The 22,988-nt window shown below is 54.5% G+C and overlaps 3 protein-coding genes across 6 annotated transcripts in view; all 3 read right to left on the bottom strand.

Annotated features, from left to right (window-relative positions):
• Window positions 1-3,195, bottom strand: LOC140256001 (intestinal-type alkaline phosphatase-like). Its single transcript, XM_072344122.1, has 11 exons — window positions 3,052-3,195; window positions 2,454-2,570; window positions 2,249-2,364; window positions 1,968-2,142; window positions 1,712-1,884; window positions 1,498-1,632; window positions 1,337-1,409; window positions 1,117-1,251; window positions 821-1,012; window positions 607-717; window positions 1-526 (listed from the first exon to the last, which is right to left on the bottom strand). Exons 1-11 carry the CDS (start codon window positions 3,119-3,121, stop codon window positions 261-263), a joined length of 1,563 nt encoding a protein of 520 aa, XP_072200223.1. The 5' UTR covers window positions 3,122-3,195; the 3' UTR covers window positions 1-260.
• A 530-nt stretch (window positions 3,196-3,725) lies between these two features.
• Window positions 3,726-6,316, bottom strand: LOC140256295 (intestinal-type alkaline phosphatase-like). The gene is made up of 11 exons (XM_072344677.1): window positions 6,241-6,316; window positions 6,036-6,152; window positions 5,755-5,870; window positions 5,510-5,684; window positions 5,260-5,432; window positions 5,043-5,177; window positions 4,903-4,972; window positions 4,690-4,822; window positions 4,414-4,607; window positions 4,172-4,288; window positions 3,726-4,012 (listed from the first exon to the last, which is right to left on the bottom strand). The coding sequence occupies exons 1-11, from the start codon at window positions 6,314-6,316 to the stop codon at window positions 3,726-3,728; spliced, it is 1,593 nt and encodes a 530-aa protein (XP_072200778.1).
• A 1,158-nt stretch (window positions 6,317-7,474) lies between these two features.
• The window catches only part of DIS3L2 (DIS3 like 3'-5' exoribonuclease 2), a 160,828-nt gene continuing 145,314 nt past the window's right edge, over window positions 7,475-22,988 (bottom strand). For all 4 annotated transcript variants that reach the window (XM_072344181.1, XM_072344183.1, XM_072344182.1 and 1 more), the window contains 7 exons: window positions 15,126-15,309; window positions 14,472-14,558; window positions 11,062-11,209; window positions 10,747-10,877; window positions 10,357-10,461; window positions 9,688-9,789; window positions 7,475-7,960 (listed from right to left, as the gene is read on the bottom strand). In XM_072344181.1, the coding sequence (XP_072200282.1) occupies window positions 7,862-7,960; window positions 9,688-9,789; window positions 10,357-10,461; window positions 10,747-10,877; window positions 11,062-11,209; window positions 14,472-14,558; window positions 15,126-15,309 (856 nt within the window). In that variant the 3' untranslated portion in view covers window positions 7,475-7,861. The remainder of the gene's footprint in view (window positions 7,961-9,687; window positions 9,790-10,356; window positions 10,462-10,746; window positions 10,878-11,061; window positions 11,210-14,471; window positions 14,559-15,125; window positions 15,310-22,988) is intronic.

Raw genomic sequence — 22,988 nt, 5'->3', positions numbered from 1 at the left:
GGGGTATATTATGGGGACAGGTGGCAGCAGGCAGCACAGTGGTGGGGAGACTCATGGGGCAGGAGCATCCTCCCCATCCCACACACCAAGTGTCACATGTGCCAGCATCACACCAATGTTTATTGAACAGTGAGCACTCTGTGCAGGCAGCGAGGACCAGCCCATGCACAGGATTTGGTGCACCACATCCAAAGCAGGGATGCTCCAAAGAGCCACTGTCCATAGGTGTGCACAGGGGGACAGGGATGGAAGCCGTGGGGTCAGTGGAAGAGGGATAAGAGCAAAGCAGGCAGGAGCAGAGCCAGCGGGGTGAGGTGGGCTGAGGGTGCAGCATTGATGCGCTGTCGGCAGTTTTCATAGGGCTCAAGGCAGGCGGCGTAGGCCATGGCGTGGGCAATGTAGTTCTGCTCCTGCACCCCATGGAAGAGGTAGGCCATGGGGCCTTTGGCCAAGATGGCCACATCCTCGCCCCCGTGGCTCTCTGACTTGAGGGGGACGGCCGCCTGCTGCATGTAATCGAATTCCCCTTGGGGAGAGAGAAGCCTGTGAGTGGGGAGGTGACCCCCAGCCCATTCCCACCACCACACTGTTGCCCTGTGCCCTCACCAGCAATGCTGCTGTTCACATCAGGCCGGATGGCGCCTGGGTAGCCCGGCCCATTCCCATAAAGAATGGAGGTGTAGTTCTTTTGGTCAGTGGCTTGTAGAGGGGCCAGGCCTGGGGAGAAGATAATGAGAGGGGATCAGCCAGGAAGACCCACACCACAACCCAGGAGAGGGGCAGCACCCAGCTTGGGGCCATTCCCTGCTCTGAGTCCTACCGAAGATGGAGGTGCCACGCAGGATGTAGCCACCAAAGGAAAAGACGTGTGAATGGTCAGCAGTGACCACGGTCAGCGTGTCCGCCTCGTCCAGAAGCTCGCCTGCACGCTCAATGGCCGTGTCGAACTCCACCGCCTCTGTCAGTGCATGCTGAGCCATGCCCTCGTGGTGGCCGTGGTCGATCCTCCCACCTGCAGGTGGGTGGCCACAGTGGGTTGGAAACCACCACAGAGACCAGTAACTCAGAGCCCACCTCCCCTCTCCGCCCACCCTTCAGACCCCAATCCTGAATTACCTTCCACAAAGAGGTAGAAGCCATTGGGGTTCCTGCTCAGAACCTTGATCGCTGCCTCCGTCATCTCAGTGAGAGAGGGATCCAGGGTGGCATTGTGCACCATTTCGTACTTCATGTCCATGGGCTCAAAGAGTCCTGGCAGGAGGACACAGTGAGCACAGCCTCAGCGCCTGCAGGCATCCCAGCAGTGCCACATCCTGACCCGTGAGGCATTTGTTACCCATCAGATAAGTCACACTGGGGTCTTCAGCGGCACTCAGCATCTCTGTCCTGTTCCAGACATAGCGGGCACCCTGTGGGTAGAACCCCATGGGATCAGTGATGCCCAGCCCCACGCATAAGGGCTGGTGGGCAGAGGGCTGTCCCCTCCTTGTCACCTACCTTCCGTTCTGACAGCCACATGTCAATGAGGTTCTGTCCATCATTCCGTATCCCATTCTCGGAGCTGTATGTGGGATACTCAGGGTCCGGTGTCCCCGCAGGGGTCATGTATATCCGACCGCCTCCCATGATCACCTGGACAGGACGAGATGGGCACAGTGCGTGTGGATGCCTGGGTCAACAGGGGCTGCCCCTCCCATGGACAGGCACTCACATTGATGTCCACGTTGTGCACCAGCTGCCAGGCAATGTCCTTGCAGCCCTGCGCTATGGCCTCAGCCGGCATGCTGGAGTCCGCGTACCAGTTGCGATCCACCACATGCGCGTAGGTCCCCGAGGGCGATGCGTGCTGCACCCGCGAGGTCGTCACGATGCCCACTGCCTTCCCTGTCCCATCACACCCCACCATGGTTTACAGCCCCAGTGCTGTGATGCCCCGTGTCCCCACCACCCCATGCCCTGCACAGTACCAGCTTTACGGGCTCGCTGTAGCACTGAGATGACCTCGTTGCCGTTCGTGGTTTTGCACTCGCCGTAGCGTGCGGCTGCGCTCAGCCCTATTGTCTTGTAGTTGCCCTTCACCCCACACAGGTAGGCAGTGGCTGTGCCCGCGCTGTCAGGGACCATCCGGTCCACAGTGTATGTCTGCCGAGGATATGTACAGGGCATGCTGGCACCCCTCACCATATGTCTGCACCCACAGCCCTGTAGCCTGCAGCATGGCCACAAGCCCAGCAATGGGGAGAATTACCTTTGAGAGAGCCACGTAGGGGAAAGAATCCAGAGCAAGGGGGGTCTCAGGTCCCAGGTTCCCCTTCAACTGCCCCTTTAGGATCCGGGTGGCTGTGATGCTGGGGACACCAAATCCTGGACGAGGAGAGAGGGTTCATGCCATCCCCAGCCCAGGAGCCCTCCCCATTCCCATTTTGTGGTGCGTTGGCACCAGTGGGACTCACCATCTCCAAGGAATATGATGAGGTTTTTGGCTTGTGTCATCCTGGGCTCGATCTTGAGGGTGGCATCAAGGGCAGCAGCTGCCTTCCTGTTCCAGAAGGATGGATCCTCCTCCTCCACTGGGAAGGGGCATTGCCCACATCAGCTGACGGCACCCACTCCCCCAGAGCACCCAGTGTTGGGCATCCCCTCACTGAGGACCTCACTGGGTTCCCACTCATGGGATAACCCCACTGAGGGAGTACAGATGAAGCCACAGGCTTAGGATGAGGGGAGGACACAGAGGTGTACATGATGGCAGGAAGGGAATGTACAGCAAGAAGGGATGCAGTGGGAGAAACCAGCTGCCAAGTGGGATAGGGACAAATGCATAGAGGTAAAGGAGCTATAGGCACACCGCAACCCCCCTCCCAGCACAAACAAAAGCAGGACCCCAACCCCACAGGGTAACACCTGCCCAGTGTCCCCAAAAAGCAGACACAAAGCCCCATTCCAGTACTGGGTACCCCTGCTCCCTGCTGAGCCATGCCCCATGAGCAGCCAGGCCAGCATCACAATGGCACCAGCGGTGTGTGCCCCCATCCCCATCCCTGTTTGTACCTGGGATGACAGCAGCACTGAGCTCTGCCCAGAGGCCAAGGCAGAGGGCGAGGGGTGCCAGCAGCCGCATGATGGGACTGGAGCAGCTGTCACCGGCTCCAGCTGTGCCTGCCTCTTTTGCAGACTTTGGGAGGAACTTTGGACCAGGATCAGCCCCTGAGGGGTTTGGCATTTCACAGATAGCGTGGCATCCTGCCCGGCCATCGGTGCAAAGGCCGTGGGGCTGGGCTGCTGGCACCTCATTGCCACCTTATTGCTGGGTGCTGCGGAGGGTGTAGGGGTAACACGGGGTGCAGGAGGAGGGACTTGGGGTGCTCCTGGTGGCTCCACCCAGCACTTCATGGAGCGATAAAGGCAGAATTGATGGGGACTAAGTGTCAGGACCAGCCCTTGTATCAAGCTGTGCAAAGCACCTCAAATCTGTTCAAACTCCTCTGTACCATGGACTCCCAGTACTCCAGGGATGGAGCTGCGGGGACACGGCCACCCCTCACCATCGTCTCTTCTGCTTCACCCCACTGCAGGCCCCAGTTAGGAGTCACAACCTGGAGAAACTGAGGCACAACTACCACTACAGACCCTCTCATGGCAGATGAAGCCAAACATCCCACATTTTATTGCATCCTGTGTTCCTGTCCACAACAGGGGGCCGAAGCAGGGCTTGGTGGGGTCTCTCAGCCCACCACCATGCAGACAGCCATGCAGAGGGCCAGGACAGCAAGTAGGGGCTGTGGGGAGTGCTGGGTGCTGCTGGATGCCCTACGGGGTGAACCACAGCGCGGTCTGGCATCATAAGGCTTGAGGCATGCAGCATAAGCAATGGCATGGGCAACGTAGTGCTGCTCCTGCACTCCATGGAACAAGTGGGCCATGGGTCCCTGGGCCAGCACCACCACATCCTCCCCACTGTGGGTCTCCAAGTCAAGGGGCACTGCCGCCTGCTGCCTGTAGTCCTTGTCCTCTGTGGGGAGAGCAGGAGAAATGGTGCTGGGGGCAGCTCCTCTGCCCTTTGCAGGAAGCTGCTCCCATCACCCTGCTGTTGGGGCAGTTCCTGACCCAAGTGAAGCCCAGAAAGGCACCAGGCTCCCACCCCATCCCTTCTCTTCCAGTAGAATCCTACCCACAGCTGGGAGGCTGGCGGCTGGGCGGCCCCCATCACGGATGCTGTATCCCGGCCCGTTACCATAGAGGATGCTGGTGTAGGCTCGCTTGTCCTTTGCTTTGTTAGGGGCCAGCCCTGGCATGGGGAAGGGCACTGTCACCCCCTGCACCAGCCAGCAGCTTCCCCAGAGCTCCCAAGGCCTCCCATGGGGGCACAGCACAGGGTGGGAGCTGGGGTGCTCATCCCTCCCTGGGTCCCACCGAAGATGGAGGCTCCTCGCAGTGTGTTGCCCCCAAAGGTGAAGACATGTGAGTGGTCGGCCGTCACCACGGTCAGTGTGTCAGAGGGCTCTGTCAGCTCGCCTGCCCTTGCTACTGCCCGGTCCAGCATGACAGCCTCCATCAGTGCCTGCTTGGCCCGGCCGCTGTGGTGCCCGTGGTCGATCCTTCCACCTGCACAGGGAATGAGACCATCACCGCCTTGATCCTACCTGGCTGCCAGGACCCATTTCCCAGCCCCAGGCCCTGCACTCATCTTCCACAAAGAGGAAGAAGCCATTGGGGTTCCTGCGCAGGATGCGGATGGCTTTCTCCGTCATTTCCACGATGGAGGGGTCCGTGGTGGCATTGCGGTTCAGCTCGTACTTCATGTCCTTGGGCTCAAAGAGGCCTGGAGGAGCAGGGCCGGGGCTGCTTTGTGCCACCCAGAGTGGGGTTGCACTGCTGACGTTGAGCCAGTGATGCTCTTACCCATGAGGTGGCTCACAGAGGTGTCATCAATCGCATCCAGGCCCTTCTTGTCCCAGACGTAGCGTGCACCCTGGCAGTGAGGACACAGTGGTGGCAGTGGCACACATGCCGTGCCCAGCGCTGCGTCCCCTCTGCGCTACCTCCCTGGTGCTGAGCCATTCGGCCACCAGATCCCGCCCATCCCTCCTGGTTCCGTTCTGCGTCGGGTCCTCCGGGTACTCAGGGTCCGGGGTCCACCTGGGAGACATGTATGCCCTCCCACCACCCAGGATCACCTGCAAGGAGAGGTGGGAGAGCTGCTACCAGCACAGGGACACAGCACCCAGGGATGCGGTCACCCTGATGTCCCTGGCTCACGTTGATGTCGGTGTTGTGCACCAGCTGGTGTGCGATGTCCTTGCAGCCATCCCGCAGGCTCTCCCGAGGCATGTTGGCATCGGCGTACCAGCTGCGGCTGGCAGAGTGCGCATAGGCAGCAGCAGGGGATGCATGTTGCACCCGTGTGGTGGTCACGATGCCCACCGACTTACCTGCAGCACGGCACAGGGTCTGCGGGGAGCCCACAGGCACTGTGCTGGGCTCTCCAATGAGTGTACCCACCCCATACCTGCCAGCCGGGCCCGGTGCAGGACGGAATCCACTTCGTTGCCGAAAGCTGTGCGGCATTTGCCGTAGACAGCCGCCCCACTCAGCCCCAGCGTCTTGGCATTGGCCTTCACCCCACACAGGTAGGCTGTGCCCGTGCCGGCGCTGTCAGGCACCTGCCGGTCGATGGTGTAGGTCTGTGGGCGAGCAGGGATCAGCGGGGGGGCTGGGGGCAGCACGGTGCCCCCCCAGCACTGCCCCGCTCACCTTGGCCAGGGCCACGTGAGGAAACATCTCCATGGCCAATACACTCTCCTCACCCGAGCTGCCGGCCAGCTGCCCTTTGTAGATCCGGGCTGCTGACACCGTGGACAGCCCCATGCCTGCACCGAGGGGTGGCAAAGAGCTGTGACTGGAGATGGTCCTGCCCTCCCTTTCCAGGGCCACGCTACCAGGGAAAGAGGGACCCACGGCTGCTAGAGGACAGCTTTGTCCCTAGGGTGCTGAAGGTGGTGACATGGGAAATGGCAGCACCATGGAGCACTCACCATCACCCACAAAGAGGATGATGTTCTTGGCTCGCTGTGCCGCTGGCTGCAAGGCCAGGGCTGCCTCCAGCCTCCTCCTGGCCCCTTCATTCCAGTAGTGCGGGGTCTTCTCGGCGTCTGGATGTCAGAGCAGAGCTGGGGATGTGCAGGGCCACAGAGCAGCCCCAGAGCTCCCACCCACCCATGTCCCCCATTGAGCTCTCACCTGAGGTCGCAGTAGCTATAAGGGGGGCAAGGAGAAGAAAGAGGAAGCAGATCCTGGGAGAGAGCAGCCGTCCCATGCTGGCGCCTGTGTGCAAGGCTGGGGGATTCACAGCCCTTTATGCCCTGCCCTGCCCTGTCCCGCCGGAGGGCTGAGCCCCTGCTGCAGGTGAGACGATGGGCTGATAACATTCAGGGACATCTTGTGGCCCTGCCCTCCCAGTGTCCCCGGCCCTCCCCGGGGGCCATCCCTTCCCCCCCAAGGTGAGGGAGGACCTCCAGCCCATTCCTGAGAGTGGGGTTGCCGTGAGGCACTCAGTGTGCCCGAGGCTGTACGGGTACCTGGGGATCCATAGCTCCACACCTGCAGAGACCCCAGGGACAGGTGGGGAGTGTGTAGGTCAAAGGGCTGTTTCTGCAGATATGCTGGGCTAGGCTGGATTGAGCTTGTTTCCCCAGTGAAACAACACAAGAAGAGTATGCTGGAATGAGGGGTAGGGGAGGACAGCCTGCTACTGTGTCCGTGTCCTCAGGTTCCCTCTCCCAAGGGACAGGGTGATACAGTGCCTTCTGTGTCCACCAAGCAGGAGAGCGACGGAAACCCACAGAGGAACAGGCTGCTGCATCCACGGTCAGGGAGAAGTGACATCCCACATGAGTGGAAGGCAGGGCCATGGCACGTGGGCACAACTGGAAGGATCCCAGCAGCCCATTCCCTGCAGACTGCAGGGAACCTCAACATCTCCCAGCTCTTGGGGTGACGTAGTACACCCAGCTCTCACCCATCCCAGGGCCCAATCCCTGGTGCTGAGCCAGGCAGCCCAGGCTCAGTCAGGTCCCAGCTGCTGTGTGCAGCATTTGTGTCCATGCCAGGGCCACAGCTGTCACCACCACCAACGCAGAGCAAAGCACAGTGCTCACTCTCCCTGCATGCCAGCACGGTGAAGCCATTCCCTCTTGCCAGAAGCCCATCCCAGCCCCATAGAGGTGATGACACAGACACTGTCAGAGCACCGCAGGGACCTGGTGCTGGTCAGTGGTGGCTCAGACTGGGGGATTAATGGAAGCAGTGCAGGTTGGGAGCACGTGCGTCCCCCTGACCCCCACCTTCCACTGAGCAAACAGAGGCTGGGATTGCACAAGGCCCTGGGAGGCACAGGGCAGCCTGGGAGATGAGTTACGGTTGGGTTCCTGCCCGAGTAACAAGGCAAAATGAAACCTGCGCGCAGTCCCCACCATGGCTGCTGACCTGGCTTTATTTCATGACACATGGCCCAGCTGGGAGCCCTCCCGAGAGGCCTGGTCAACCCACCCGGTCTAAAGCAGCCCCTCTGCTCTCAGGGACATCAGTCCCCATGTATCCCCCACCACAGGCACCCCCAATGGCAAGGGATGGGCACCCACTGCCTCCTAAAGGAAAACAACCAAACCAGAAAGCTAAAAATACCTGCCAGTAGAAATGCCCCATCTGGGGCAACCCCGATCCCTGGGTTAAAATCCAAACCAGAAATAAAAGGCTGTCACTTTTAAAATTCAAATCCCCAAACTCCTGGCGGGTCCCTTCTATCCCCGTGGGTGATGGTGAGGCGCTGGTGATGAAGTGTAGGAGCTGCAGCCGGGCAGGCTCACTTCTCGGTGCTGGGCCTCTTGAGCAGAGCACTGTACTTCAGGGGAGCACCATCTGACTTCAGTACTACCTCCACCAGCGTGAAAATGGTGATCTCCTGCAGCAAGGACACAGAGGGGGTTTTTAGTGGGCTGCCATCGCAGCAGGGTTTGGGTTGAATCGTGGTTTTTTTCAGCATCCTGTAATGAGGGAATGACTGCTGGTGCGCACACAGCGAAAGGAGACCTGGGAAGGGATTGGAGAAGGGAGACGTGAGGGAATAAAGACAGCAGAAAATCAATGCCTGCTGCTCAGGAATGCACGCTGCCTGCCGGCCCCCAGATCAATCACTGTGCAATGGTGCAGTTTAGGGACATAAATCATCCATCAGCTCTGCACCCAACACAGAACAACAAGATGGTCGGGACAGCCAGCATGGACACGTGTGGTGCTGGGGATCGTGCCCCGGTGTGTGCCCTCAGCCCCTTCTCACTGTCCCCAAGGTCTGGCAGGGCCATCCTGCTGGGTTTTTAGGGGGCAGGAGCAGGCAGAAAGCCACTTGGGATAACCCATTCCAACCCTCCCTGCTCCTCCTGCACCCGGCTGCTTCAGATTCATCACTTGGAGCAGGAAAATCTCATTGAGATTTAAATGCATCAAAGCACTCAGTGAGGAGCAAAGCAGAGGGAAGCCGTTCTGCAGCCATCCTGTGCTCAGCTCTACACTCCTGGCTTGGGGATGTGCTCAAGGAAAGCTCAGAGCTGCTTCCAGGGGGAGAGCTCTGGTGTTTTCTTAGGAGGCGTGGAGGAGTTTCCTCCATTGCTGAGTGTTTGCTTAACCAAAACGGGCTCTGCTCATGCTGGGGGCTTCATTTTTCAATGCAGGTCCCTGCTAGGGTGTGAGTGATTCCCACTCCTGTAGAGAAGGAGGAATCAAGGCCACTTCAGGATGCACTGAGGGGCTGCTGTGAACCCAGCGCAGCTCAAGAGGAGAAAGCCTGCAGCAGCCCTGGGGAGCTCTGCTCTGACCCTCCTGAGCTGAGCAACATTTCCCCTGGGCAGGAAGGGATTTTCCAGGTCAGCTCTATCAGGAGTAATACTCTCCCAGAACAGAGCTCTCAGTGTGAGGACAGGGTTGGATTAAACCCTCCCACCCCTGCCCAGGCACCAGGCAAGAGATCACAGCAATCAACACAGCTGTGATTTTACAGCCACGCCAGATAAACGCTGGCAGAGAGGCACCACTTAATCAAGCCAGACAAATGCGATTGCTCCCTCTGATTGAGTTACCAAGTTAATAGATGACAGGGACACAAGAGAGAGATTTCTAGATGCTGTTAAACCATTTGACGCCGCATCCCAGGAAGTCTGATTTAAAGAAATAACCCTCCTCATTGGGTCTCAGCCCTGTCACATGGGTGGAAACCTGATGGCAGGGCTGTGTCAGCAAGAGGGGCAAGAAATACCAGAATGGGGGGGAAGGGACTAAGCAGAAGCTGCCTTAGGCCTGATCTTACTTAATATCTTAATTGATGATCTGGAAGAAGGAAGTAAACAGCAAGTTAATTAAATTCAGGAGGAAACTGGATTGGGAGGCAGTGCACATAGCAGGCAGGGCAGAGTCTGAAGGCAGTGGTGGGGTCAGGCGTGGGGGCACTGATGGGATGGAATAGGGCTGGGTGCTGGGAGGGGAAGTGGAGGCTGGGGTCAGGCTCTCTGAAAGTGGGACAGAGGGACAGCAGGGTCTGACCACCAGCAAGGCATCGTGCCACCCAGATCCATCCCTATGTAGATCACGGGATGGAACTGTGGGGTTATGAGTCCATCCTGTGCTGTGGGGTCTTACCTGCGACACAGATTCCTGCTCCGGTCTCTCCGGCTCCCACATGAGTGTCAGCTCTGGCTTCCTCCCCACCTTCTGGAAGTGGAAGCCCAGCAATGGCAGTGCCTGTAGGCAGGGAGATGTTGGGAGCAGTCTGTGAGCCCTGGCAGCCCCAGCCCCACTCCCCACTTTGACTGTGGATGGCAATGACACTGCTTTTGCATAGAGCCCTCCGTAGCAACCAGGATGCAGCAGCCCATGTGTCTGAGCTGAGCAAGTAGATCAGGGGCGGCTGCTATACACAAACAGCCCATAGATCACACTATATGTCCTGCTTAAAGATGTCACTGCCAGCCACACAACCAGGTTATTACGAGAAACTGCTGTCACTAACTGCAGGTGCTGGCCTACAGCAGTGCTGTCACAGCCCCAGATACACCATGTGATCAAATGAAATGGAAGCCAGCCTCCTTCCCTTTCCTTGTTTCAGCCCCATGTTGATCTCCATCCCCACAAATCTGCCTCCATCCCCTTTTAAGGAGACAAATTACCCACAGCATGCAGTAGGGAGAGTCTCTTCTCAGTGACTGTGATGCTCCAGCCCCCCAGACTCCTCCAGGGAGCTGAGGGACACCCAGGCTGTGTTCGGTGTGGTGAGGCAGTGAGCACACTGCCACTGTTGGGGGCACTTACATTGCAGTAGATTCGCTTCTGGACTCCAAACTTCAGCACCAGGACATCAAAGGCCTCGTTCAGGACACCCATCACCATGGCCTCAGACTCCAGAGGACCGCACTCCTGTTAGGACACAACTCTCTCAGACACATGGTCTCATTTTTGAGTCATCCTGCGCAGTGCCACGAGTTGGACTCTATGACCCTTATGGGGCCCCTTCCAACTTGGGATATTCTACCACTTATGATTCTACACCAGCACGCCCAAGGGCAGTCCTGTCTCACTGTGCTGGTGACAACAGGTCCTGAAGCTCAGGGACTGTCCCAGTGCATCCCCTTCTTTACCCCAGACTGAGCACTCATAGGGAAATCCGAGAGACCCCTCAGGAGAAAACATCACTGCTCCTACCCTGACAAAGATGGCAAAGAAGAGGTCGGCGCTGAGCTCCTGCACCCTCTTGGAAGCCATCTTCCTGTCATTGCAGTGCTCTGCTTGTCGCTGGATGGTCTCCTTCTCCATCTTGATGGGAGAGCTGATGCCTAGGAAGGAGATGACAACGACAGGTTCACACTCTCTTGCTCCAGAGGCACCCCACAGCATCCCCATGGCCCAGCTCCCCCCATGTGCACCCACATGCCAAAGAGCTGCCTGGTGGGATGCAGACCCCAAGTACTCAAGGCAGGAACCCAGAAGCCCCACCTGCATGGGACTCACAGCACCCACCGAGTGATGCAGAGAGCAGCCGGTGCACGACGACGTCTGCGTAGCGGCGGATGGGTGAAGTGAAGTGTGTGTAGAAGGGCACATTGAGGGCGTAGTGACGGAAGAGGATCTCGTCCTTCAGGACACCGGTGCAGAAGTACTGAGCCATCTGAAAAGCAATGAGAAGCAAGGGGAGGGTGTGAGAAAGGACAGTGCAGGACCATGAGGCTGGAGGGATCTCAGCCAGCAAGACAGCGCTCGAGCCCTCTGGGTTCTGGGTCTGGCCGCAAGCTCTGCCGCCCCTGTTCTCATCAAACATGTTACAGCTTTTATTTTTACATCTGTGAAACAGCAGCCCTCGAGGCTGGGAAAACAACACAACCTGAGCTCAGGCGGGGAGGGGAGGCTGCGGGGTCAGGGGGTGGCAGCGGGGTCACAGCACAGTGGCGATTGAATGAACCCGTTTAAAAATAAGAGCAAGCGATTTAAAACAAACAGGAGTAGGCAGCTCTGATTACAGAGCTGTCGTGGGAGCCACGGTTTGGGCAGCTGCATCCTCCACTCTCCAGCACGGCGGAGCAGCCAGCTCCCGCTGAGCAGCAACGCAGTGATCCGGGCAAGTAAATAGTGCAGGTTAAAAAAAGCAGCGTCGGTCCCGGCCTTATTATGAGACCCAAGAGCTGGGTTAGGAGCTGCCAATTTCCACAACCCAGAACTAAATCGTTTCTGATGGACTCCACGAAGTATGGTCTCCACTCAATTAGTTCAGCTCCCACTGAACACGGCTCTGCACGGCCGGGCAGGGAGACACGCTCAGAAAAGTCAGCGAGATGCTGCCTGCTGTTATCCAGGGCATTTCCTGATGGATGTGCCAAGCCCAGCTGCTGCTGGTCCTGTTTTCAACACCCTGATGGCAAGCGATGACCCTTGCTGAGGCTGGGAACAGCTTGATGTCACAGCAAAACTTCAGAATCATTAAATCATACAGTGGGGTGGGTTGGGGGCAGACCTCAAAGTCCACCCAACTCCAAACCCCTGCTGTGGGTGGGCTGCTCCTCACCAGATCAGGCCCATCCAACCTGGCCTTGGTGCCTCCAGGGATGGGAGATGGGATGGGATGTTCCTTTGGGCCGTGGTAGGGTTACACACCGGCACTTGTCTGTACCTGTCCTCACTACCACGACAGCACTCTGCAGTAATACCAGCCTGATGTAGAGCAGATGTTTTCTCATTAGCAGATCTGACTAGAAAGTGGTCGCAAAGCCCCAGGGTCTGACTACCACAATCCCAGGAGAACAATAAGGAGCCTGGAAATAAATCAGCCCCAGCCAACCCAGGCTGGCTCTGCTCTTGTGGACAGATTGAATCCCCGAGTGACTGAGCCCCTGAAAAATGATATGTCACTGCTCTTTCATCTGTTACAAGCTCCTGGTACAGCAATCCAGGCAGACACATGCATTACCCCACTGCCTGCCTCCTCCACGAGGCTGATGGCCACCAGCACGCAGCCAAGACGGACGATGCAGTGTGGCATGAGCATGGGATCAACCTGCTTTTGTTACAGCTGGCTGGATGTGGCCTTGTCCCCGAGATACCCGCTCCATCACCTGGAGATGTGCACTGGGAGATGGGGCCTCTCTGCACCATCTGTGAGAGCCACGGCCAAGCCCTGTGTCATCTCGCTCTGCAGCTGCCAGCTCAGAGCTGTGCCCTCCTCCATTTCAAGCTGTGGGGATGGGTAGATGGGGCTGATTTCCCCATCTGCTCCAGTAGCCGAGATAAGTAGTGAAAATTCCTCTTTCCACTTGGAAGCTCCGACCTTTCTGAGATGCACTGACACGGCCTTGCACTGCCAATCCTCTGCTCCTAACAGTAGGAACAACAGTGGGCATCTCAGTTGCTCAGGGTTTTTGGGGGAGCTGGTCCATCCAACAGCATGTGTGGGGAGGGGACATGGACTGCAGAGAGCAGCCCCGCAACCCTTCCTTATGGACCAGAGATCATATGGATACACCGTGGTCTACCCAACTGCACAAGCTCACCCCAGACCAAGAGGGATTTCTGCATCTTCTGGCTCCCGCAGAGCCAATGGGCTCAGCTGTAAGCTGGGTTTTGCCTATTATGTGAGACTCTAGGCAGTGGGTCTGCCAGGAGAGAGTTGGCTGCACTGTACACCTTCACCTTCTGAAGACAGTGCGAGTTGAGTTCCTGCCAAAATCCTTATCTCATGGAATATCTCCTCTGAAAGCTCCTCTTCTTCTTCCCCAAACTGCCTGCTATTTGCTCCTCAGAAGATTTCACCCTCCAACAAAGCCTGGGCTTGCACCATAACAGGACCAAAGAGGGACCCCGGGGAATGCACACCACCTGCTGGTGCCTTCCACCAGAAAAGGAAGACAAGACTGAAAGGACCAGGACAAAGCAGAGCAGGACATGGGATCCAGGAGAACACAGCCAGCTCCAGAGGCACTCCCTGCACTTTAGAAAGCAGCACTCCTGAGCTGAGCGCATACGCAAGCAGGTGATTTACTAAATGCTTTTGGTCCCCAGTTCCGCTTGCAAGCATTAAGTCACTAAAGTACAGCAGGACTTCAGGCAACTGCTAATGAGTAAATGGAGCAAATGAGCTAATTAGAAGAGTGACAGTCAAATGAGCGATGTAGGAAAGATGATTCATTCCTGCAGCGATTGGCAGACCACAGCAGAGAGACCATTCCAGCAACGTGATCCTTTCCCTGTGGGGTAGGACTTCCCTCAGAAGAGGCTGTACTATGCCCAGCAGCAAATGCAGGAAGACAAATGCCTCATAAAAAGGTTTCTGATGGTGATAAGCACTCCAGTAATGTCCTGAGCTGCAGATACATCAAACATGACAATCACTGGGAGGAGCACAATGAGCCTCCAATGCACAGGCATTGACAGGAGTCAACTCAGCCTGCTTCTAAGAGGATGTGGCCAAGTACCAGACTGTGATCTGTGGCCAGATATGTGGTTTAGTGGGTGTGGGTGATGGGTTGATGGCTGGACCAGATGATCTTAGCAGTCTTTTCCACCCTTAGTGATTCTGACTCCCACAGCTCTGCACTGTCCTGACACCTGATTTCTTCTTGGACTAGAAACCAGTTTAGATACCATGACATGTGGTGGCATGAATATGAACCACAGAGCCTGTCACCAGCCCTTCATGAAGCAGGTTGGGTTCTTGTGAGTCTGCTGGCATCCTGCACATCACCGCCACTGTGATATATCCCAATACCACAGGAGCACAGCAGAGCGCGAGGAAAGGCTCAGCCTGACACTGCTGACCCTTACAGCATCATTCCCTGCATCCATTCACTCCTCCTCTATGTAATAACCAGCTATGGTAATGCAGATGGGGTCAGGGATGGAAAAGGGACCTTGGAAAAGAGCTACAGATGTGCGAGTCTTACCTGCATGGGCCTGGAGAACATGTTGGTCAGCACTTCTTTCCTGGCTTCAGAGTATTTGTCAGCTCCAAATGTTTCATTTAAGCTTTTCTGAAGGAGAAAAAAGACAGTTTTCAGGCTGACAAACATGCAACAGTGCTCAGAACCCCTCCCCTCATCTGTGCCTTGGTCCCTTCCACAAACTGAGAGCTTCAGTGTGTGCACTAATGGGGCTCCAGAGGGACATGGGGATGATGGGAGGTCACTGCCTGGAGCTGGTGGTAAGGAAGGGCTGGAAGAGTTCAAAGCATGGTGGAGGAGCTGAGTGCGCAGCCCTGCAGTGCTGACATAGCCCTGGCATGGCCAGTGAGCAAGGAGAGCAGCATGCAGGAGGCCAGCGGGGATGGGATTAACAGGGGATTATCCACAGTCTGGTTGCAGTGAGAAAAGAAAATCCTGGAAGCTGCACTGTGCTGTTCAGCTGGAGCTCAGCCTCAGGACACACTCAGCAGAGGATTGCTCCATGCTTCCTGTGCTGCATGCACCTGACCTTTCCCAGCACTGCTCTCTGGTCCTTGCCAGTTCCCAATCCCCACCCTTCCCTCCTTGACTTGCCCAGGATCTCCCAGGAAGGCAAAGAAAGGAAATCTGGGTGTCCTCACTCTCTGGTGCACTCACATGCAGGCTGCCTGCGCTGCTGAAGTCGATCTCGAGTCCGACTTGGTGGCAGAACTCCATCAGGTCATTCAGCAGCTTGGTCTGGGGTGGCGGGTGGCGGCGAAGCAGCGCCTGCTCAGGGAAGGAGCGGTAGATCTGATGGGCCACGGCCATGTTCGCCAGCAGCATGAACTCCTCCACCAGCCTGTAGGGCAAGAAACAACCCCAGGTTGAGAAGACATTTCCCTGCATTAGGAGGGATGGGAGCTAACAGGATTCAGGGGAAACAGGGAGTTATAAATGAAGATTGTGGACTGCGGGGTGTTGTGCTGGGGTGAGCACCCTTGGGCTCAGTGAATGGGCATCTCCAGGGCTGTGACCCCAATGCCACCAATTGCAGTTTGCTCCCATCCAAAGGGCCGTGCCACCCGAGACTTGTTTATCTGAGCTCAGATAAACAACGAGATGTGCTTAATTGGGCTTCCAGTTATTTGCTCCTTGTATTCCCCAGGTTCCTAATTGATCTTAATTGCCACAAAAGATAACAGATTTACAGTAGTAACGTCATACTCCACGCAATGCCCAAGAGAGCTATTACTGATCAGGGTAGCTCGGCCCTCCTGCACGCAGGGCAGCACTTCCGCAAGGCTCGTTGCAAGACGTGGGGCAGGCTCCTGCATCCTGCAGTTCCCCATGCATGGTGCATGGGTGTGATGTGCAGGGTTTGCGTGCTCCAACTGCAATGCGCTCCCAGTCAGGGAAGACTTGACAAGGACTTGGAAGAGAAAAGAAATGAAGATGAGCCCAGAGGAGGAATCTGCATGTGCTGCTTGTAATAAGCAGTGGAAATGTTCATCTTTAACAGAAGGGAGATCCCCTAACAAGAGCTTGGTGGATTCTTCCAAAGCTGGAGAGTGTACTGCTGTGGAGATGTCAACAGGACGGCAGGAGGGTGTCCCTGCGGCACAGCAGCACAGCACAAATGGGAAGGGACCACCAGTCCCCTGACAATGAATGGCAACACTACCAGTAGGCCAAGAGATGAGCCAGTGGGGTGGACAATGCACCCACAGCCTGGAGTAAGAGGGCAAGGTGCTGCAGACATGGTGGTGGCATCCATATCCACTTGTTTGGGGCGGCTTCCAAGAAGGCAGAGCAAAGCCTTGCTGCTCCTGTACAACTAAACCAGCAGATGGCAACATCGATCCCTCTATGGTCACTAGTGCCTGGGGGCTGTGGGACAGTATGGCCCCAGGGTGCTGGGCACCCAACCCAGGGCTGGCCAGGTTGCAGCATCCCCACCTTCCAGGTGCATTTCAGCCATCATGCTTGCAGACAGCATGCAGGGAGACAAGGAGACCAACAGGGCTGTACCAGAGGCAGAAGGCAGCGCCTTTTACACCTGAAGGAGAACAAGCAGCAAGTTTTGTTCCATCAGATCCCTTCTGTCTATTCCACACCTTCACACCTGGAGCACGAGCTCCCAGACAGCATCAAAGACAGCCACTGAAGGCTGCTGGTGGCATTGGGGACAGCACTGCCAGTCAAAAACCCATCAGGAGATCAATGACAAGAAGGAGGTCAATGACAAGAGGGTGCTCTTTCTTTCTGTCTCATTTTTTTCCTCCTTTTTTTTCTTAAGACAGCAGAGCTCGGAGCTTGGCTCGGTGCGGCTGGCAGACAGGAGTGCAAAGAAAAATATTTCATGGCTAAAAAAAAAAAAAATGGAGACAGAAAGACTGGTCCGTCCGAACGCGCGCTGAATGCATCCCATGTGAAACGCAGCCTAACGCCATCGCTACAGTTTCCTCTGGATTAGCTGAGCTATCCTTGGCTCCTGCTTCCATAAAATCCCATAAACAATCTGATCTGAACTTTTGCCCTTTCTGGGCTCATGTGAGGTTTCCACTGCTGCCCTGTGGTGCGGGCAGGCAGGTGGCTGTCCCTGTGTGGGTGCCTGCAGGAACCAACAGCCCCATATGCCTGCACTGCAGTAGGGAGTGCTTCCAGACCTGTTCAACGCATCATTTAGTACGCGCACGTGTGAGAGGGAGGAGAGCCTGGTAAAGTACGTAAGCATCTTCTGCCAGCTCTTTCAATACCCGGCTTCTGCTTATGAGTTATGGGCTCGGTGCAGGAGCTAGCGGGTGAAACTCTATACCTTGACTTATGTAAGAGGTCAGATCGAGTGTAGAGTTTTCAAAAGAATTCGCCTTCAAGTTTCACATGTGAGTGAGGCACGCCGGCTCCTACAGCCCACTGAGATTCCAAGCTTCTGAGATGCTCTCAAACACAGAACGTCGCGCTCTTCTGGTTGGATGTTAGGAAATAATTCTTCCCAGAAAGAGCAGTGATGCCGTGGCACAGGCTGCCCAGGGAGTGGTGGGGTCACCATCCCCAGAGGTATGCAAGAACTGTGGAGATGTGGCACTGAGGGATGGGCTGGACTTAGTGACTTTGGAGGTCTCTTCCAGTCCTAATGATGCTATGAACCTCTGAGATCATCCAGCTGGTCAAGACTACAGCACCAGCCAGCAGCCCCAAAGCCAGACTGCTGGGCTGGAGCTGTTCTTGCATAGCCTCTGTCAGCACCAAGCATCCATGGGGCATGGGAAGAAGAGCTGCATGCCCAGGAACTGTGGTAGCAGCAAGGCTATTATTTGCTCTGCTCCTTTCCAATCTCTTGACATCAACCTTGAAAAACTACTCGCATCTTCAGTGAGCTGTTTTGTTGATGGCAAATAAAACATTGGTTTCTCGTGCCAAATCTCTGCACAGTAAAGCAGGGCAAGCAAAATGCCTGTTTGGCTGCTTGTTTCCATAGCAATGTGTCCAGGCTACACAGCAGCCATAGAAGTGCCCACTCTCCCTGATTAACTTGACAAATGACATTAGCAAAGCAAGGTTTGCTGCAAAGGAGGGAGACAAGGACTTTGTTTGCAATCCACTAAGTGCACGAACAAGGCAGGGAACTAAACAGTGCCATGGGAAGCTAGTGCACAAAGAAGAAAGCCTCAGCCTGTCTGTGCGTACCTGAGAGGGCTCCAGAGACACAGATGGATATACTTGCTGAGGGCGGTGCATCACTGAGAGCCCACACTCTCCGCTGGCTGGAAGGGGATTATCGCCGCAGCGCAATCTCATAACAAACAGATCTACAGCCACCTCCTGGGAATGGGACTCTAAATCCGGCTGTGCTCACCAGGAGAAAGTCACCTTCCACGAAAGGCTGCAAACAGAGCTGTGCACATCCAACAGCAGCGGAAGTTGTTGAAAGAAAAGGGCAAAGAAACGGCACATCCTCTCCGAAGAACCAAGGCCAAAGACCCCGAACACGTGACAACTTTTTCTTCTTTAAATCACGAACGTTTAGTTTTGATTACAGCTCTTCCGTGAAGAAAATGAAACTGAAAGGTTTCTATAAAAGCTACTCTGAAAGCAACATTAGCTAAGCCCAAATCTCCTGAGAGCACAGCCAATGACAGAACCATGCTCTGTAACCAGTGGGCAGAGTGGAGCCTGCTATGGCCCTTTTCTACACAAAATCCCACAAGAACAGTCTGCCGTCCTCCTGTAACACTGCCCAATAGACAGGAGCATCTTCAGCCACGCACTGTTGCTTGATGAGTTATGATCATTACATCTCCTGTTGTCCAAAAGTTGGATTGCTGTGTTATACACAAGGCTTGCAATGTCGGTGTGGAGCTCCCTTTGCCAAACATAACTGCCAAAAGACCAGAAGCCCTACATTTTTTGAAAGAAAAAGTAGCAACAGGCAAGAAGGCTGGTGGTTCCTGGCCCAATGACAGTCATTTGTGCTCCTTTCACAGCTGGCAGTAGCCTTGAACAAAGCCGAGCTGAATAATGGAATTACTCCACTTTCTGAGATTGCTCAATTAGCTCTTGGTTAAAACTGTTAACACTGAAACTTGATGAGAATAGCAGCTCTGAGGCAGTTTCACATTCATTTCTTACAAAGCTAGAATGGCTTTTCCCTCTAATGAACTCCCTTTCCGGGGTATAATGAATGTCCTTTTTATTAGCTATGGTGCCTTTTTGGTAATAGATGCCTAGAACACAAATGCATGGGAGGGTTTTCTGAATACAAATGTCCCTTACTGGTCACTCTCACACCTTCAGGCTGGGAATGCCATGACACCGCTCCCTTCACTTTATCCAAATTAAGTGTGGTACAGTGGAAAACCGTTTAAGCTCCCTGTCCTAAAGCTGGGCTATTGGAGGCATTGGGCATGATTAGGAATTAATTGCTTAAAGCCTGATGCACTGGGTTTGCACGCAGGGATTTAGACCGCCAGACCCATTTGCCTAAGTTCCTTTGAGATTATTGACATTTTGCAGTGTTACATAAAGAGCTGACTTCATCCAGCAGCACCGCGTCGGGATGGATGTCGGAATGCTGCAGACAGCATTAGTGGTCATGGGACGTCCAGCATCCACTGATACTCAGCTGAGTAGAATAGAAATGCCCAAGCCTGGAGCAATTCAGCCTCATCTGTAGGTTTGGTGATGGCCCTACATCCCACCTTGGGTTGAGCATGGAAGGAAACAGTGCTGAAGTGAAGGGAGACTTGCAGAGGACACAGCCTCTGCGAGCTGCGCCTCTTCATTAAACGTTAATATGACTGCAGTCTGCTCCTTCTCATGCAAATTGGTGACAACCTTCAGTCTCCTTGCATGGAGCTGATGTGTCCCCCTGTGCAATACTGCACCTTGAGCTGCCAGGGCTCCTGTCCCAGGTGCAGAGAGCCGCTGGCTCATGCAGATCTCATCTCTCCAAGGAGCTGCTAAAGGATGACCAGAGCCCTGCAGAGCTGCAGGGAGGGATAACCAGAGACCACAAACACATACTACTAAATGCTGCCAATGGGTCTAGTGGGGAGCAATCACCAGCTGGGCTGGAAAACATCACCAATGGGAATGCATTAGGATGCATTCTGATTAGGATGCCCCCGAGCTGAGGTGGTGCCCAGCAAAAGAACCCAGAGCTGGTCCAGGTCTGGGACGGTGCTCAGGAGAAGGGAAACACCCTACAGACACAGCTCCCAAAGAAGACTGAGGACTGGCAGCCCACATTCCTGAGACGCACAGCCTGACAGGGGACTGGCTCTGAAAGCAGAGCCTATGACACGAATCCTCTCATAGACACATAATACTAATGTCATCCAGAGTCCGGCTAAGAGGAGAATGGAAAGAATTCCTGAAGAAATGCAGACAGCCCCTCTCCTGACGTGAGAGCCTCCAGCCCCACGCATCAGCCCAGCACCGCCTGTTATCAGGCTGTGTTTCCTACTGAAACGAGGAAGCAGGAATGAAAGGCACTTTTCTTCACAGTTAAAAGTTTACGCCAATGATTTATGGGTCAGAAAAATTAGCAAGTCTGCTGCTGAGTGCTCCGTACAGCAGCATGTGTTACATGGCTGCTGACCAGAAACGCCAAGACCCATTAAGGGGAAGCAAAGGGCAGCACGATAGAAAGTTAAAGATGCTTTTTGCCCATTTAATTAATTAGTTGGGTCTTTTTTCCATCCCCTGCAGCCTTCATTAATGTAACGCTGAAGTGAAGGAATATTAACAATTCAGACAACACATTAATATTAACACAACACCTGCAAAATGCAAATGTAAGTCCATTAGGTAAACAGATGATCTTAAGCCATTGAGGCAGAAATAATACTCTGACATTTCCTAGCAGGAGTACACTGTCCATCACTGATGCCCCATTGTAAAGCCAAGGCCCCTGTATGCAGGGGACTACTCATCTGTTACTGGTCCCTGGAAGGATGAGAAAAACTTACATTTCCATGAAGATATTTGGCAGTTTCATACGGAACGTGTCTTATTAACGCCATGTCATGAACCAGAAAGATCAAAAGGGATTTTTAAAAGGATTTTATCTCTGTGCTAGCAAGGGATGGAGATAAAACCTGAAGCTGAGAGCTTGTAAATATTAACCTACTCATGGGATTGCTCCAGAAACTGAGCTTTCTATTATCGTGGTTTAAACTGAGACAAATTTTCAGTGAGAGGAAAAACACCTTCAGAACAGACAGTGCCATAGGGCATCACCTGGAACTGCCACCAATGCCTTCCCATCCCACATCCCCATTAGCTAATGCTCTGCAGCCCCTCCAGCTAAGGAGACGTAGACCTTATGTGCATCTCTCCCTTGAGCCTTTGGCTATGCTTCTTCCCAGCTTACTCGACACTGAAGAGTTGATTACTTCCAAAGAACAAGACAAACTTACAGACAAGGGGAAAATAAAACGGATTTGTTGGGCATCCCAGACTGGGAGCATACTCTGAGATGGGCAGTGTCTGAGTTGTGCATCCATCTAACAACCTGGATGTGACTCAGGGACAAACGAGCAGGAGTGTGAGAAAGCTCACGAGAAAAGCAAGTGGGGAAAAAAAGGGTTTAAAAGACCAAAATCATGCAGAGTAATCTAAATAATCTGGCAGCCAAAGGCAGTGGTGGCACAACGACCCAACACGTGCCCCTTGATGCTGATGAAGCCAGGCAGTGACTTGCCAAGTGAGCCCCTCTCCCGTTCAGTGCAGGATAACTTCAAAGCTGGATCAGGTTGGCCTTTTCCAGCTGAGTTTCAGCAATCTCCAAGGATAATGATCCCACAGCCCCTCTGGGTCTCTGATCCAGTTCCTAACCGCGCTTGTAAGCGTTGTTCGAGCTTATAGGAAAACAAGCACAGAGCAGGGCTCCCAGTGCTGCCCATTGCCGCTCCTTTCAACCTCAGAGCTGCAGTTGTAGCACTGAGTGTGGGCAGGTTAAGGGGAACAGTTGTATCAATACAGAGCGAGGGATCCAGCTGGCCTCGGTGCTATTATTCTTGGTCTGCAGCAATGGTGAAGCACAACAAATGAATGCTCTGGTTACAGAGGCTTTCAAAGACATGGAAACCCTAGGGGGAGGGGAGCAAGGTACGTGGGACAAGGACACCACATCGGGGTTAAAACAACCCATAATAGTTGGCAAGAGGATGAAAGGGAGACAGGCGACGTGGGATTTGGGGGTGCTGTTTTCTAAGTAGGGACTACTGAAGTACTTTGGATAACTTCTGCTTTCAGGCAACCTCTTGGCAGATGTAAACGTCCCAGAAGGTTTTACATCCAGCTCCTACGATCTCAAACTAAATATTAGGTGAGAAAAACATGCTTCTGAAGAAAAGTCAGGCATAGCTCTGAGTGAAAAACAATGAGCAGGAAAACGAATGTTATCGGCTTTGCTGAATATACAACCAACAACGGTTTTCTTTCCTAAAAATAAAGCCAAGGGAATGAAATGCAAAGAGATGAGTGGGATGGAAAAGCAGCAGGAAATGGAGGCCATCCCCCCCCCCTACCACCACCCCACATTTCCCCTGCCTGGCCCCAGTGGTCATGCTTGGAGCAGTGCTGTAAATCCCTGACGATGCCTTACTCCCTTTGCAGCAGGACAGGGTTGGGGTACAACAGGTCTTTTCCATCTGTAACTTCTCTCTCTTGACTTTTATGTGCCTTCATTTGATTTATTGGCACAGGGCTGTGAAGAGCCTGGCTTGGTCTGAGGACAGCCTGAGGTTAACATAGTGTAAGGACAGGCTGAGATTAAAGGCAGCAATGCAGCATCACCACCCCATCCATTACCAGAAAACGTTCAGACTTGGATTTATAGTCCCTTTCCAGCGGGCCCACACATTGTGGCAGGCTGAAATTAGCCTTGTTTACACAGTGGGATAGCGAAGAAACAGCTAAACATCCTACTGATGTTGGGCATGCAACTGAGAGCACCCAGCAGCACGGGAATAGAGATGTACAGAGGAGGGGCACAGCCATAGCACCCATCTCCAGCTGATGAAGGACACAGGT

This window comes from Excalfactoria chinensis, chromosome 9 (assembly GCF_039878825.1).
Source record: "Excalfactoria chinensis isolate bCotChi1 chromosome 9, bCotChi1.hap2, whole genome shotgun sequence".
NCBI lineage: Eukaryota > Metazoa > Chordata > Aves > Galliformes > Phasianidae > Excalfactoria > Excalfactoria chinensis.
Note: the sequence above shows the minus strand (reverse complement) of the source record. Positions and strands in the feature narration are given on the sequence as shown.